Source organism: Anguilla rostrata, unplaced genomic scaffold (assembly GCF_018555375.3).
Source record: "Anguilla rostrata isolate EN2019 unplaced genomic scaffold, ASM1855537v3 scaf0937, whole genome shotgun sequence".
In the NCBI taxonomy this organism is placed as follows: Eukaryota; Metazoa; Chordata; class Actinopteri; order Anguilliformes; family Anguillidae; genus Anguilla; species Anguilla rostrata.
Genome location: NW_026986307.1, coordinates 4,016 through 21,902, shown reverse-complemented (window position 1 = coordinate 21,902; position 17,887 = coordinate 4,016). Strand labels below are relative to the sequence as shown.

Here is a 17,887-nt window from a genome sequence, read left to right as displayed (position 1 = left end):
ATGCTTAAAAGATATTCATTTGCATATTTGCTATCCAACTCTGACTAGATTCAATTCATGAAGACCTAGTGGCCATGTACTTACCAATTAATTCTGTTCTATTGAATTTGCACAAGTTTCAATGATAATAAATGCAACTACTTTAATAGTAGCAAGAACTGAAAAGAACTGCGGTTATAGTTGCATTAAGATGCTGTTTCTTGTGTGAACCAAAAGGTGGCAGCATGTACCTGTGCATGTAGGTCTACTTAAAATCACGAAAGCGTCTGATTTCAAAGCCACCAGGTCAAAGCAAATTGGATTGAAGATGAAATTGAAATACAACATAAATTGTACTGCAGCGATTTCGAATCGAATTACAATTACTTAGAAACGGAGAATACATGATAAAATGACTTTTATGAGATAAAATTGGACTACTTAAAAAATAATGATCTACTTTCATAATTGATTTGGGACGTTTTTGGATGTTTTCCAAGATTTCTCACGAGCATGTTCGTGTATGTAAGGGGGGTTGTTTATGGGTAAATGTGCGGTCAAAACACTGACTGGAAGCATGGGTAGTTAACGTTGCCAAATGTTTTAAAATTTTACATGAAACGCAATAACAGGGATATCAGTCGGCTATAAATTGTCACTGGCATATCATATACGCCTACAAGCAAAATACATGCGTCTCAGATACTGACTTGATAGGAGTCACAGTTATTGGCACCCTTAAAGATTGTAAAAAATAAAATCTAACAGAGTGAACTGTACACCAGCATGTAGATATGAGATTAAGCTTATCTACACCAGCATGTATATAAGACATTAAGATGATCTCAGGCCTAAGGAACTGTGTCGTGCTCTTCCATGACTTGCTGCTTCACTGGAGTATAAAACTGAGGCAACCTGCTTATAAAATCCATTTTTCACCAAAAGCAACAAACTCACAAGTGAAGAAAAAAATGGTTGTTGACTTTCAAAAATAAGGAAATGGGTCAAAAACTAAACAAAGAAATATACGACTTACTACTGTGAGACCAAAAATATGAATAATTTCAAAACCCCTGGAGTAGTGTTAAACCTGCCCAGTAGAAGGCATTAATGTATCTTAGCCTCATGCACAGTGAGGTAGATGGTTCAGGGAGCAAAGAAATATCCAGTGGCCACAGTTGGAGAATTACAGAACTTGGTTGCATCGGGGGGTCACCAAGTTTCTATTAACTGCTACATTAGATGCTCCAAAATTAGATGCTACCTCCATGCCAAAAGGCTAGGTGGAATGGCTTCAGGGAAATGGTTTTACTGGGAGTAATTGACAGTTTCAAGAATCTAAATAGTCTCCTTTGTCTCATCTACTGTGGTCCTGAGAGAGCTCTTTGGCCAAGCATAGCTGTTATTTCATTTGTGGCCTTTCTGTTAGCTTGAACTAGTCTGCCCATTCTCCTCTGATCTCTCATTAACAATGTTTTTTGTTTATCTCACCATTCTCTGTGAACTCTAGAGGCTGTACTGCATGAAAATCCCAGGAGGGCAGCTGTTTCTGTGATGCTGGAACCACCACATCTGGCACTATCCATCTGGCACAGTCAAAGTCGCTTAGATCACACATTTTGCCCATTCTAATAGGTAAGGAGCTGGCCTTCTAACCTATAAATCACAGGTTCGAGTCCCAGGTAGGACACTGCCATAGTACCCTTGAGCAAGGTACCTAACCTGCATTACTTCAGTATATATCCAGCTGTATGGATGTAATGTAAAAAAATATGTGACAATAAAGAAGTTCTGTAAGTCACTCTGGATAGGAGAGCAATGCCAAGTTACTCAAAAGTATTGATATTAAAATGACGCCAAGTTACGGTACTACAAACAATATAGGCTATCTTGCCTCACCGAAATTACATAAGATGTATTTCAAAGCAATGCTACCCAATATTTCCTCAATTCTTCAAAGTCTTACAGTCTGATGAGCGTGTACTGTTTAGCAGTTTCAGTTTGCTATATATGTAAAACAGTGGCTGTGACAAAGGGTGCGGTGGCGTAAGTGTAAACGCAACAGAAACGCAGGTGTAATATGGCCAGTGTATGTACTCATGGATTTTACGGCCATCCAACGAGCCTTGATTGAGATAAGAATCAGCAAGCCCATAGAATTAGAGCTGCCTAGGTCGCAACTTGTGTACCCTGCTGTCCTCCTCCATTGTCTGTTATTTCGTTGGACATGCACTTTTAGTGTTTGTAAGGTTTATAAGGCATTTTGATAGGCTTATCTGCAGGTGGGAATCCTGTTCGCTGTTTTGCTAAGCTAGAACCGGAAAACGTGATAGTGGAGAATAGGAGCAGACGCATATGTCCCAGCAGGCTTTGCATATGAGAAAATAACAACAGTGTGAAAGAAATTAGGAGAAATGATGAAATTGCGTAGTTGAAACAATATGTTTTTAGCAGAATGGAGGTGAAGGTTGACATGATCACAGACTATAGTGCGGAGTAAATAAAGTGACCATGAGCGAGCTTAGTTTCTTTATGGAATGGTATATATAATAGTCGCTGTAAGGTATTAATTGTTAAAGTGGAGGGTTAAGTAATGTGTAAAATCTATTGCACTGATGTGCTTTTCTCATGTTAAGTACTAGTAGTTATACTTATGAGTGAGTCATGATTTTAAATGTAGTGTTTTAATGGGGAGTTGCAGACCGTACATACGTAGTAATTGCTTGTATGTGGCTAGATAGAGAACAGGGCGAGGTAACATGAATGCAGAAACGTGGCGTTTGCTGATAAGAAGGTTTTGTACGGTAGCCAAGTGAAGAAATATAGTTAGTAGAAATGGCACAGTGGTGAACTGGTGTAACTTTTTAATAAAATGAATACATTTGCCGTCATGAAGTGCATATGGGTGGCCGTGAGTGAGTTTTGGTAAAGAAAATATAAAAGCGTAAGAAAACGTTAGTGTAAAAGAGGAAATTATCTGCCTGAGGGCGAGGCGGGATTCAATCCTTCAACCGGAGGTTTACCAGTCTGTGACTTTGTTAGTGCAGCACCGTGGCATAGCTATGCAATGCGTGAAATATCATTAGCAAACCTGTCTGTGGTTTTAAAGAAGAACACAGGCGAGTAAGCACAGAAGAGCTCCCGTTGAATCCATATGGCTTTGCAATATTACAGCCGGTTAATAACTGAACGTACAGACGGTACGTCATAATGCAGTGTATACGTTCGGTGAACGGCGGGTAGATATGGTGCAAAAGCAATAATTGAGAAGTAGTAGACAATTATTAGTGAGGGTAAAAGAAACATGTCCCTAGCTGGGTTTGAACCTACGACCCCAGGTTCCCAAGACTGTAACCTTACCCACTAGGCCACAGGCAGATTAGCTGTTTAAGCTGGAAATGTTTCAGAGTAAGAAGGTATGGGTAATTTGCGTGTGTATGTAAGTTTTTGTTTGGGTCATGTAGGTGAAGATTTGACTGGTGTCGGTAAAATGTCCAATGGGGAGACATATTGTTAGTGGGATAGGCGGCAGGAAAAATAAGAATGAGAAGAAGAAGAAGAAGAAGAAGAAGAAAGAGAAGAAGAAGGAGAAAACGCAAAATCCCCTCAGTTTGGGGCTTTATTGTGTGGACATGTGAAGTTGTTTATGAAATCTGTCTGTTGAAATGGGGTCAGAATGTACAGAATTTAATGTTTTTAAGGGCTGAGTGTCTGTGGCTGTTGTGGTTATTTCTGTGGGGAACCCTGAAAAGTGCCAAACTCTCTGTGCTATATAGGTATGGGGCATGCCCCGCCAAGGCGTAACTTGGCGGGATGGCATACCTGCCATCCCAATATTGAGTTACAGCCACATAATGTGTGGTTTGGAGTAGCCTATTTGCATTAATGAGTGGGCATTCCGAATAAATGTGCCGGTATATAACACAAAGGATATAGGTTTGGTGTTAGTTAGAGTCTTTATTGTCCCCATGGGGCAGTTTGTACTGCCGCATAGTATATAATAAATAGCAATAACTATATTTATGACAACAGATAAACATTAAAATCACTGCAAAACGTATCACTATAACTTATTAAGAAAGCCAGTGACACCTGGGATAAAAGAGTGTTTAATCCTGTTTGTTTTTAACATAGGGATCCTATTTTAAAATAGGGAGCCTACACCGATCAGCCCAACATTAAACCACCTGCCTAATATTGTGTAGGTCCCCCTCGTGCCGCCAAAACCGCTCTGACCCATCGAGAGTTTTTAAAATCATGTGGAAATAATTCACCCTCTAACAATATCTTGCTTTTTATACCCCTGTTGCAACTAATAATGTAATAAACTACCAATAGTGTAATAACTCCCAATAATGTAATCCATTTCAAATTTTTTGTGTAATAAAAACCAATAATGTAATAAGTAGTAGTAGTAGTAGTAGTAGTAGTAGTAGTAGTAGTAGTAGTAGTAGTGTACTTTATTGATCCCCGGGGGGAATTTGCACTGTTGCAGCATAAATAAAGTAACACAATCAGATACAAATTTACAGTAGATACAAAATATCAGACACATATACAGTAGATACAAATATATACAGAAATACAAATATAACAGAGTACACCTTCAGAGGTGGAGATGGGTCAGAGCTGTTTTGGCGGCACGAGGAGGACCTGCACAATATTAGGTAGGTGGTTTTAATGTTGTGGCTGATCGGTGTATATCTGCGCTCTGAGGGAAGTAATACAAACTGATTGAACAGGGCATGCTGGGAATCCCTCAGAATGGACTGGGCCTTCCTTATAGATCCTATCTGATACAGCTGGGAGGGGTCAGCTGTATCAGATGATTCTGCCGGCTAATTTTACAATGTTGGCCAGTCGACTCTTGCACTTAAGATTTAGGTTACCAAACCAGCAGATCATATTAAAGGTTAAAAGAGATTCAATAAAAGACTTATATAAGATAGTCATCAGCATCGTGTCCACCTTGAAACTTCGGAGTAATAACTATTAAATGGGGAGAGGAGGTGCTTATGCAACATTGAACAGGTCATTGAAATAAAGGGTTATTGTTGTATATATTCATATAATAACTTTCTCTCATTCTTCTGGGACAAAGACATTCATGTTTGTCCTCTGTGGAGGATGTAACATTTCTAGTTATATCTTCAAGCCTTCATGATAGCTTAATTGCCTCTGTGTCTATAATACATTATGGTCTTTAAATGTCATAAATTTGGATGTGAGATTACATGTTCTTGGACCTGGTGGTCTTTCCAATTATTTCCAGAGTTAAAATTCGTTTTTTTTTTCATTTTAATTTTAGTAATATTAAGTAAAACTGCACTTAGAAAGCATTATTCCTAACTGATTGTTTTTATTTTTTTATATTTGCATTTGTATACATTTGTATTGCTATATATATTATAACACAAAAAATATAGAACAAATGTCATTTTGAACCTTTTTTCCCCTGGGTCTCAGGAGGATAAAGATATCATTTTAAAATGCTCCAAAACTGCAGACCACTCTCTGTTCCTGGCTGGTTCCATCTCTGCACAATGTCTTGGATTCTTAAAGCAGTCACTGTGACTCAGAAGCTCACGACTGACACAAACTGCTGGCTCTACCCACGAAACCTGCGCCAAAGCTTTGCTTCCTTTGAGTCAGTTACCAAAGCGGTCACATGGTTGCGTGTACCGAATGAAGCTTGGACGTCATTGATCACGTGTTTATGGCAGAAACTAATCAAGCCTTGGCACACTGTTTCTAGTGCACTCTGGTGTTTTTCTGGACACACGCTCGCAAGCTTCATATCAAGGGTAACACCACTCCTTTTGAGATGTCTGTATAGTACATGTTCAGGGCCCATTTAAATTCTGCATTACTTCCGTCAAAACCACGCTATATTGTGTGTGTGTGTGTTTCTGTGTGTCCAAGCGAGTGTTCAGTGTGTGCTCATGTTGTGTGTTTGCAGGCTAATTTGGGTTGGAAGCCACTTGTGGTCCAGTCTGGTCTGATGTGTTCCTGTCTCCTTAGATAGGGGGCGCTGTTTCTAAAATGAATCTCTCAGAGGAGCCAAAGACCAAAGGAGGAACCCTCAGCAGTGAGAGGAAGAGGTACAAATGCATGAATCAGATATTTAATGTGATATGAGTAAGAGCTGCAGTAAGAGGATGAGTTTAACTGGAATCTCTGTCTCCATGTTTTGTTCACAGGGTCCAGGTAGAAAGAGCAGGGTCACCTGTACCTAGCTGTGTGTCTCTGAAGAGTGATCCTTCAGTGGATCCTCCACTCACTTTCAAAGGAGAGTTCACAGGTGATCAAAGGTAATTAAATGGGCTTAAATTGACACTACTATTTAACCCCTTAACCCCAAGCATTTAAAAAGGCGATTTCCCCCTGGTTTGCACAGCTCTTAAAGGTCCAGGAAATTGGATTGTGGTTATATTCCCCAGAAGTGAGGACAGATTTTCTTCTTAATTCTTCTTTCACGGTTTTAACCGAATTAGAACCTGTTACGACCCGAAATCCCAGTAGTGTTGCAATAACATAGAGGGCGGAATTGGTCGTAACATTAAACCACCACAACCACAACACCAAGATGCAATCAGCACGTAGATGTTTAAATAGAGAAAATGATTATTTATTAATACAGAGGTGAGAAGGGTTTCCTAAACTACCAGTGTCAGTCTCTAATTGAATAGTCATTCACGCACATTTTGCAGAGCCTGACTGGGCAGCCAGTACAGCGGTCCGAGTCCCCCTTGAGGCCGGTCCTCCCCCCCAAGTGCAACGGCAGGGGTCCCGTGATGTTTTAACGTCCCACGCTGCTAGCTTCTGAACTGCCGGATACAGCGTGCGTCTAATCTAACTTAGAGGTTCTAAGAGGGTAGAGGGAATCTTCGGAGAAGAGCGAAAACGGTCGTGGCTTCCAGCGGCAGGTGGATTGTCGGTTCTCTTTACGATGACGGCGTCCAGCTGTTCTATAGTTCAGCATCATTCTCCTATGCGTTGTTCCGCAACGGTCCCCAGTGTCCCCAGCTACGGCCGCGTCTGGTCCGGTCTCCATGCGACGACAGCGGCGTCCCCGTCTCCACGCATCCTCCAAATCGCTTTCTCCGCAACAGTCGTCGGTGCGTCCTTTCCTAAAGCATCCTCCAAATCAGGTCGCCCGGCAACAGGATGCATGCTCTGGACATTACACCCAAATAAAGACAGGCTTTGATTCCACATGTCTTAACTTGAAAACATTTTAATTGTCGCTAGCTAATGGTAGGCATACTTACCGATCCAGCACGTTCTGCGAAAAAAAGCACAAGCAACTAGGTGAAGCTACGAGATAAAAAAGGTAGGTGTTGCTGAAAAACTGTAGGAGGAGTAGCGTACAGGATGTTGACTTGATGTAGAATAAGAAGAAATAATAAGGAGAAGACTAAATTCACTTCAGTAAACTTACATGCCCACCAGTATGGCTCTCACATGGTCTAGAGCACACTCTCCAAACCAATCGGAACTTTCTAAATATGGAAATAATGCCTCTAATTGAGATTTGCTTCTTCAAGCTCTTCAATTACTGTTCTCACAGTGAAAAAACCTTTTCTTCGATCCACCATAATTATGAATTCATTTCATAGTACAATGCTAAGCTGTTTTGAGAGCGAGCTCGCTTCAGTCTGCATGCACTGTCTGCTTGTCAACACAATCTGCATTACGCACAGGGAGTGGAGGCAGATACGCACTTAGGTTTTCTAGCAAATGGCTGGACCCACAGACAGCAATGAGGGCTCATTTGACAGGTGGCAGTCTTGTTTAATTCATTCTGTAACTTGATTGACTTAAAAGTAAACCTATCGCTGTTCAGATAACCAAATGCCTACCGAACAAAACAGTATATGTAAAGACATCATCGGGTGGTCAGATATGCCGGCCAAGTTTCAGGTGGATGCTTGACAGATTGAGTTGAAAATGGCACCTGAACTGGCTAACAGTCTTAGCTTGAATATGAGCGAGGGCATGTGGGATTACAGAAACTCTTACATTGACAAAAGAGCCATAAAGATGCAAGTATGGGATATACCAAAAGTGACTGCAGTGTAAGTACATTACATACGGAATTTAAAACGATTTTCTGAATGATTGTTTTGGTGATCTGAATGGAATCAATTTTTTCATGCAAAAATAAGAAAGGCAAAGTAATTATGGAAAGTATAAAAAACATGTTTCATGATGTGGGTTAGTGTGCAATGAGCGATTGGGGGATGAGGAGGCTCCTTTCATTTTACTGACATTCATTGCCATTAGCGCTGATAAGGGAACGAGTGGTGTTGTTGGCCAAAAAGGAGGCTGTTGCAGCCGCTGAACTTGAATTTGTGACGTGTTTGTAGCCCCTTTTTTAATAAATTACAAATATTTACTTTATCCCCATTCTGTGGGCGCTGCTGCCCATACCACTAGGGGGCAGAAGGAAAGTATACCTTTCAGTGTCACTGTCACCTTTCAGGTGTAGGTGGGTGTATTATGTCACATTCAGGTGTATGTGGGGTTTATTATGTCATCGCCAGATGTGCAGTGACATAGAGCTGTGGTAAGAAGATGAATTTAACTGGAATCTCTGTCTCTGTGTTTTGTTCACAGGGTCCAGGTAGAAAGAGCTGGGTCACCTGTACCCAGCTGTGTGTCTCTGAAGAGTGATCGTTCAATGGATCCTCCACTCAATTTCAGAGGAGAGTTCACAGGTGATCAAAGGTAATTAAATAGGCTTAAATTGACGCTACTATTTGACCCCTTAACCCCAAGCATTTAAAAAGGCAATTTCCACCTGGTTTGCACTGCTCTTAAAGGTCCAGGAAACTAGATTTTTGTTATATTCCCCAGAAGTGACAACAGATTTTCTTCTTAATGCTTCTTTCACGTTTATAACCGAATTAGAACCATTGAATTGTAATAGACACGGTTAGATTATTGCGACCTGTTTAGCAGACATGGGCAGGTTGGGTGTGTATCCTGCGCTCATTAACATTCATATTTGTAAGACAGGTCATCTGTAAACCATTTCTCATCGCTAGCTCGGTTAGAGCAGGTTAGAGCAGATTGTCCCATGCAGTACCCAACAAAATGAGAGAAAGCAACATAAACTAGGCGTTTCCATCGTATGATTAAACCTGAAGATTATTCAACCTGTAATAGCATTGTAACACTGAGCTCCTGTACACTAACATTACACTCTATAGCAGTCTCAAATTCTGGACATTACACACAAATAAAGACAGGCTTTGATTCCACATGTCTTAGCTTGAAAACGTTTTAATTGTCGCTAGCTGATGGTAGGCATCCTTACCGATCCAGCGCGTTCTGCGAAAAGTTCTTTTGTTCAGAGAAAATGGGCAATGCAGATATTAACTGCACTGGTTATTGTAATACTGGAGTGCCTGTGGGCTCCAGAATTAAAACCCATTTCTTGTAGGTCTCTTCATTTTTGGCAAAACAAAAGAATGTATTGCTTTCTCCGCATCCAGAGAAGGGGCAATGCTTAGGCATTTTCAATTTAGCTTGCCTAGCATGCACAAAAGTGGCAAGAGCATTATTTACACATTACATGTAGAAAGAATTTCACTGGACTTAAGGGTTTTGTTACATAACTAACACCCAATGAACCCTGCCCATTGAAAACCTGGCGTTTAGCCAAGGGGGAGAGCAAGCCAATTTCGGCACAGGCTTTTATTTGTTTTTTCTTTTTTTTGTTTTCTGCAATAATCGTTTGAAAGTATTTCTGGGCCATTCGTGAATGTAAAACAGTAATACAATGACACATCAGCAAAGATTTCACAGATTGTTGTGCAGATAACTAAAAGCAGTGAAATGTTGCAATGGATTTTCCAAGACATCCCAAAACCTTTCCAAATTGCACATTTTAGATAACGTTTTGAACAGGTTATCTACACTACAAAAGAAGTTTTCTTCTCTCAAAATCACATATTTTGAATGAATGACTGAGGTGAACATGTTTTTGGGAGTTAATTTCTTACAGCAGTTAACATTATGCTGAATGTTGAAATACAAATGTTACAGTAGCTGGCAGGAATTAGCAGAAATTATATCAGAAAACTAATATTAGTTTGAGTTGAACTTGCTTTGCTGCTGCTGCCGTTACTCACTTTGCTAGAGATTTCATCCATTAGATGCTTTGCAAAAGAAAGAGACGGTCTGTATCTGTCGCTGCTGCAGCGGCTGATTGCAATGTCAGCTGCACGTGTGTTGTTTACATTCCGAACATTCCACTAGTGTTAATTAATGGGAGATTTTCTTGGTAAACATGAATAAAATATAAATAAAAATGGTAAATATCTAAAAAATATTTGCACTACTGGCAAGAAAAGCACAAGCAACTAGGTGAAGCTACGAGATAAAAAAGGTAGGTGTTGCTGAAAAACTGTAGGAGGAGTAGCGTACAGGATGTTGACTTGATGTGGAATAAGAAGAAATAATAAGGAGAAGACTAAATTCACTTCAGTAAACTTACATGCCCACCAGTATGGCTCTCACATGGTCTAGAGCACACTCTCCAAACCAATCAGACTTTCTAAATATGGAGATAATGCCTCTAATTGAGATTTGCTTTTTCGAGCTCTTCAATTACTGTTATCACAGTGAAAAAACCTTTTCTTCGATCCACCATAATTATGAATTCATTTCATAGTACAATGCTAAGCTGTTTTGAGAGCGAGCTCGCTTCAGTCTGCATGCACTCTCTGCTTGTCAGCACAATCTGCATTACGCACAGGGAGTGGAGGCAGATACGCACTTAGGTTTTCTAGCAAATGGCTGGACCCACAGACAGCAATGAGGGCTCATTTGACAGGTGACAGTCTTGTTTAATTCATTCTGTAACTTGATTGACTTAAAAGTAAACCTATCGCTGTTCAGATAACCAAATGCCTACTGAACAAAACAGTATATGTAAAGACAGCATCGGGTGGTCAGATATACCGGCCAAGTTTCAGGTGGATGCTTGACAGATTAAGTTGAAAATGGCACCTGAACTGGCTAACAGTCTTAGCTTGAATATGAGCAAGGGCATGTGGGATTACAGAAACTCTTACATTGACAAAAGAGCCATAAAGATGCAAGTATTGGATATACCAAAAGTGACTGCAGTGTAAGTACATTACATACGGAATTTAAAACGATTTTCTGAATGATTGTTTTGGTGATCTGAGGTGCTGTTCTGACAGCTTAAATGGAATCAATTTTTTCATGCAAAAATAAGAAAGGCAAAGTAATTATGGAAAGTATAAAAAACATGTTTCATGATGTGGGTTAGTGTGCAATGAGCGATTGGGGGATGAGGAGGCTCCTTTCATTTTACTGACATTCATTGCCATTAGCGCTGATAAGGGAACGAGTGGTGTTGTTGGCCAAAAAGGAGGCTGTTGCAGCCGCTGAACTTGAATTTGTGACGTGTTTGTAGCCCCTTTTTTAATAAATTGCAAATATTTACTTTATCCCCATTCTGTGGGCGCTGCTGCCCATACCACTAGGGGGCAGAAGGAAAGTATACCTTTCAGTGTCACTGTCACCTTTCAGGTGTAGGTGGGTGTATTATGTCACATTCAGGTGTATGTGGGGTTTATGTCATCGCCAGATGTGCAGTGACATAGAGCTGTGGTAAGAAGATGAATTTAACTGGAATCTCTGTCTCTGTGTTTTGTTCACAGGGTCCAGGTAGAAAGAGCTGGGTCACCTGTACCCAGCTGTGTGTCTCTGAAGAGTGATCGTTCAATGGATCCTCCACTCAATTTCAGAGGAGAGTTCACAGGTGATCAAAGGTAATTAAATAGGCTTAAATTGACGCTACATTTGACCCTTAACCCCAAGCATTTAAAAAGGCAATTTCCACCTGTTTGCACTGCTCTTAAGTCCAGGAAACAGATTTTTGTTATATTCCCCAGAGTGACAACAGATTTTCTTCTTAATGCTTCTTTCACGTTTATAACCGAATTAGAACCATTGAATTGTAATAGACACGGTTAGATTATTGCGACCTGTTTAGCAGACATGGGCAGGTTGGGTGTGTATCCTGCGCTCATTAACATTCATATTTGTAAGACAGGTCACCTGTAAACCATTTCTCATCGCTAGCTCGGTTAGAGCAGGTTAGAGCAGATTGTCCCATGCAGTACCCAACAAAATGAGAGAAAGCAACATAAACTAGGCGTTTCCATCGTATGATTAAACCTGAAGATTATTCAACCTGTAATAGCATTGTAACACTGAGCTCCTGTACACTAACATTACACTCTATAGCAGTCTCAAATTCTGGACATTACACACAAATAAAGACAGGCTTTGATTCCACATGTCTTAGCTTGAAAACGTTTTAATTGTCGCTAGCTGATGGTAGGCATCCTTACCGATCCAGCGCGTTCTGCGAAAAGTTATTTTGTTCTGAGAAAATGGACAATTCAAATACTAACTGCACTGGTTATTGTAATACTGGAGTGCCTGTGGACTCCAGAATTAAAACCCATTTCTTGTAGGTCTCTTCATTTTTGGCAAAAGAAAAGAATGTATTTATAATGTTCTGTGTAAGGACCCAAACGCAGACCAGGGAAATCCAAAAAACTTTGTCTTTATTCAGTCCAAAGTTCAAAGCCAGGTAATCAGAGATAGGACGGTACAAAATCGATTTCCCAAAAGAATAGTGGTAAACGGGCAAAAAATCAAAAACCAGGAGATCAAATGGGCGAAGGTACAAAGGAACAGGCAAAAGAGAAGTCAAAACAAAGCAAAGGTCAAACCAGAAAGCAATCAAACAAAAGGGGCAGGCAAACTCAAAGTCGTACGGAAAAAGCGTCTCAGGAATCGCGATAAGCAAAGGCTTACAAAACATCGGCACAGTGAATACAATCAACGTTCTGACAGGGAGCTGGTGGAAAAGACTGACATTTATACACTGGGAAGGTAACAATCAAGGAGGGGTTACGTGAGTGAGGGCGGAGTAACAAACAACATCCAGGTGAAGAACATTAGGATAACTAATTAAATGACAGGGGACTGACAAAACGCGGACTGGAATCACAGACAACAATGATAACAGACGGCCTGGGTTTAGCAGGTAAAACACGTGCAGAGAGAGAGAGGTCCAGTTAGAGCAAGAGACAGGTGCAAGCAATTGCAGAACTCAGCGTTAGGGCGGACTAGAAAGAAAAGGGGCGGAGCTACAGCGCAGCATGGAAAAGGGGAGAATGGTTATGTATAGTATAGTGATTTAAACTATCAAAACCCAAACTAGTGTTTCTTAGTCATTAGTATATCACATGTTTATATGTATATAATGAGGTTAGTACTTACAATCATAAGTTAGTAAGATTAGTAGAAATTAGTAAAACTAGATATAAGCAGGAAGTAAGTAAACGAGACTGGAAAGAAGGGGAAACACTAAACCTGGAACCACCCGATAGTGAAATCACGCAAATACAGGGGAGTGAAGCAGTCAGGGACACAGACACAGAGACGGCATGGGGAGACAAGTGACGGAGAACGAAACACTGGACGGAGGATGAAAAAAATAAACCACAGAAACTCAAAACAAACACTAACAGCAAGCAGATACAAATACAGACTACAACATTAGAAGCCTTGAAAAAGAAAGAGACGGTCTGTATCTGTCACTGCTGCAGCGGCTGATTGCAATGTCAGCTGCAAGTGTGTTGTTTACATTCTGAACATTCCACTAGTGTTATTTAATGGGAAATTTTCTTGGAAAACATAAATAAAATATAAATAAAAAATGTAAATAGAGGTGTTGTTCTGAAAGCTTAAATGGAATACATTTTTCATGCAAAAATAAGAAAGGCAAAGTAACTATGGAAAGTATAAAAAACATGTTTTATGATGTGGGTTAGTGTGCAATAAGTGATTGGGGGATGGGGAGGCTCCTTTTATTTTACTGACATTCATTGCCATTAGCGCTGATAAGGGAACGAGTGGTGTTGCTGGCCAAAAGAGAGTCTGTTGCAGCCGTTGAGCTTGAATTTGTGACGTGTTTGTAGCCCCTTTAATAAATTGCTCATCTTTACTTTATCCCCATTCTGTGGGCGCTGCTGCCCATACCACTAGGGGGCAGGGGGGAACTTTCACTGCAATGTCATTGTCACCTTTCAGGTGTAGGTGGGTGTATTATATCACATTCAGGTGTATGTGGGGTGTATTATGTCACAGTCAGATGTACAGTGACTGAGAGCTGCAGTAAGAGGATGAGTTTACCTGGAAGCTCAGTCTCCATGTGCTGTGAGTTAGAGCTGCAGTAAGAGGATGAGTTTAACTGGAAGCTCTGTCTCCATGTTTTGTTCACAGGGTCCAGCAGTCACTGAAGTCCAGCTCTTTAGAAGAAGCGAGTTCAGAGAAACTATCTTCCTCAAAAAAGGTGTGTGATCTGTATTTTTCTTCATTGTATTACATTTTTTATTATGTGTTTTCTTCATACAGCAAGTTTCATTTGATGATATGAGACATATATCATGTACAATGCAGAGATACTGTTTTTAGATTCTGAATATTGCACTTGCCTGAATAACATACCGTGCCTTTTCCAAAGATTACTCTTGTCAGACATCTAATTCACTATTTGGCCGTTTTCAGCCATTGGAAGTTTCAGAGCGCTCGGCCAGCATAGCCTGTATGATACAGAGCAGGGGGGCAGGGGGCAGGGAGGGGGTGGTAGCCATTGGAGGTGTGAATGTGTGTGTGTGAGTGTGGGTCTGCATGCGTGTGTGTGTCTCAGAGTGGTAGTAAACAACCAAACTATAGAGGCTGCGTGAAATACTTCCAGAGAAAATAGACTATATGGCCAAAAGTATGTGGACACCTGACATCCAACATCTCATCCAGAAGTATGGCCATTAATATGGAGTTGGTCCACCCTTTGCTGCTGTAACAATCTCCACTCTTCTGGGAAGGCTTTATACTAGATGTTGGAGCATTGCTGTAGGAATTTGCTTCCATTCAGCCAGGAGGGTAGTGCGGTTGGGCACTGATTGGGCGATTAGGCCTGGCTTTCCAATTGATCCCAAAGGTGTTGGATGTGGTAGAGGTCTGGGCTGTATACAGGTCAGTCAAGTTCTTCCTCACCGTTCTGGACAAAACCATTTCAATATGGACCTCACTGTGTACCTGGGGGCATTGCCATGCCCAAACTGCTGGAGAAGCACAGAATCGTCCTGAATGTGATTGTATGCTGCAGCATTGCCTTAACTGGAACTAAGGGGTCTGGCCAAAATCATGAAAAACAGCCCCAGACCAAGGAGTGTCCAGATACTTTTGGTCATATAGTGTATCTGTCCCTGTTCTGGCTGTCAAAAACACGTGACACAAAAGGCAAGGATCCCAGTTTGTTTAGTTGAGTTTTTTTTAATTTAAATTAATATGAGCACACAGTACTTCATGTGTTTGTTTCACACTGATACAGCACACCTCTACATGTGTTTGTTTCAGTCTCTCCTGCGCACTCTGATGAAGCTGAAGAAGAATGAGAAGTTGAAACTGTTTCAGAGCCATCTGAGTCAGGATTGCCCAGAATGCTTTAAGAGTCTGTCTGAAGATCCTTCTGTGCTGGATAATTTTATGAAGATGAAGGAATTGTTCAAGAGTCATCAAATTGATGAAGAATGCACTGAGAGAGAGCAAGAGGATTCTAAGGCCCTGTACATAGTTGAGAAGATGCTGGAGACCTGTGGCAGTGAGAGGTCCCTGAAGATCACACTCCACATCCTGAGGAACATGAAGCAGAAGGATCTCGCCGACTTACTGGAGAGAGGTGAGCAGCTCAGTAAGAGTTTTCTCTCATTGGTTCTGTGTCTCCATTAGAATGCTGAAATGAATTTAGTAAACAAATCTGACAGTGATTAATGTTCTGATTTATAGCATTCACACTTACATATAGAAAACCAACATGTGCACAAAGCCATTTAAATAAAAATACAGCCTGGAGCAGTGATTGTGGGGACAGGCATATGAACAAGATGAAATGTGCCTGAAGGGGATTTAACACCAGGAGCTCCAGACCATTCCGCAGGATTGAAATCGCTTAAGGCGCGGCCTGGGTCACATGACATATGAGACTTTAAACGGGAAATGTTTGAATTGTTTGCTAGATGGCGCTTATTAGACACGAGCTGACAAAGGTTGCCAGCCCATTGTCCAAATGAAATATTTATGAAATATAAAAGCTATGTTTTAGTTATGGCTCGGCATTCTAGCCAACACATTGTTACAAACTAAATGTTTTTAGAATAAATTGATCAGCTAAACGCCAAATTTGAAGACCTTATGAAGTGAATGATTCATGAAAAGCTAACAATGAACAGATAGTAGGGAGGTCAAACCTGTTTGGCGATCTTTCTTCATGCACAATGTCATAAATGCTAAGGTATAATCAAATAACAACATATAAATAGCCAATTTGCCAGAATATAACTGTTGTTTCCTACAAGACAATTTTTTAAATTAGCCGCTTCCCTCGATATGTAATCACTGTCGTTGGAGGGAAACGCATCATCACCTGTGCGACTTTTAGGGTCGAGTTTTCTGTTTTATAAAAATATATGTAAAAATATTGTTGTTCAAACCAGTTTCCCTGGTGACCTAGCCACCAGAAAACATATGTACACTGGCGATTCGAAATCCAAAGACGGCGCATGTCTCCTATTCATCGTAATTACAAAAACACCCATTCGTAAAACTAAAATAATTTATACCACACTGTAGATAAGACCTTGGCAAGAAATACATGTAAGTATCTTGTTGTTCAAAGAGTTTTCCTGGCAACTTAGCCACCAGAAATAATAGTTACAAAAACGGGATGTATGAAAAAACAAAACCTCGCAACACTGGTGATATTTTAACACGGATTTTTTTCACGAATGTTCTGTTCACATTAGTTTGCACATAGCACACATTCATTCTGTCACATTTCATTCACATTCTCAATGAAATGCAGTACATGCAAGTAAAAATGGGACCATTTTGGGGGAGGGGGGCTGTGTATATGGTGACAATGGGTGCGTCTAATCTTATCAGCAGTTTCAATAACAACAGCATTCTCAGTTGCAGGCTGAAGGTCATAATAAAAATCATGCACTAAAAGATGAAGACAGAAAAATATGCTTTATGCTCCCTACGAAACACAGCAGAAAAAGTGGGATTTCAAAACTGAATACAGTACAATATATCTCATAAAAACACGTTTCAACGTACAAAAATGCCAAGTTACTAAAAAGTATTGATATCAAAATGACGCCAAGTTACGATACTACAAACAATATAGGCTATCTTGCCTCACCGAAATGACATAAGATGTATCTCAAAGCAATGCTACCCAATATTTCCTCAGTTCTTTCAAGTCACTTGGCCCTGTGTATAAGCATGCACTACATGAACAGGCCAAACATATGTGTGGATGGCTCTCTCACAGTCAAGATTGATTGAATAGGTGTGTGTATGTCCAATTTGTATTGGTATGTAGGCCTATGTATTTCGCTGCCCAGGCTTTCTGTTGCGTGAATGATAGTATGTTTCTTGGTATAAGTGTGTGTTCGTGAATGTGAATGTGAATGTAAGATGCTGCCAGGGAAATGTCCCCATGCGGATAAAGAAGTTCTCTATGTATGTATGTAAAATATGTGTTTTACATTCAGTATTTATTGTACGTAGCAAATATACAATAACTTGCACATGTACTCAAATTCAGTTCAGAAGCAAGTATAAACATGTTTTCTGGAGAAATGTGCTTCCTGTCGTTGCTCAGCAGCAGTTCTGCACATTAATGAATTTATACATTAATTTCGATGTACAATGTTCAATGTGTTCCATGAGGCAATTCGAAATATTTGTCTCTTTGATCTGACAGAAACTTTGCATGACATTG

At 40.3% G+C, this 17,887-nt stretch overlaps 1 protein-coding gene across 7 annotated transcripts in view; it reads left to right on the top strand.

Moving 5' to 3' along the window:
- Window positions 1–16,278, top strand: part of LOC135246815 (uncharacterized) — a 28,152-nt gene extending 11,874 nt beyond the window's left edge. For 3 of the 7 annotated variants that reach the window (XM_064320103.1, XM_064320102.1, XM_064320104.1), the window contains 7 exons: window positions 1,490–1,614; window positions 5,939–6,080; window positions 6,180–6,290; window positions 8,599–8,709; window positions 11,679–11,789; window positions 14,320–14,389; window positions 15,457–16,278. In XM_064320103.1, the coding sequence (XP_064176173.1) occupies window positions 6,022–6,080; window positions 6,180–6,290; window positions 8,599–8,709; window positions 11,679–11,789; window positions 14,320–14,389; window positions 15,457–15,828 (834 nt within the window). In that variant the 5' untranslated portion in view covers window positions 1,490–1,614; window positions 5,939–6,021 and the 3' untranslated portion in view covers window positions 15,829–16,278. The remainder of the gene's footprint in view (window positions 1–1,489; window positions 1,615–5,938; window positions 6,081–6,179; window positions 6,291–8,598; window positions 8,710–11,678; window positions 11,790–14,319; window positions 14,390–15,456) is intronic. The other 4 variants (XM_064320106.1, XM_064320105.1, XM_064320107.1 and 1 more) reach the window with 3 other exon arrangements.
- The last annotated feature ends 1,609 nt before the right edge of the window (window positions 16,279–17,887 follow it).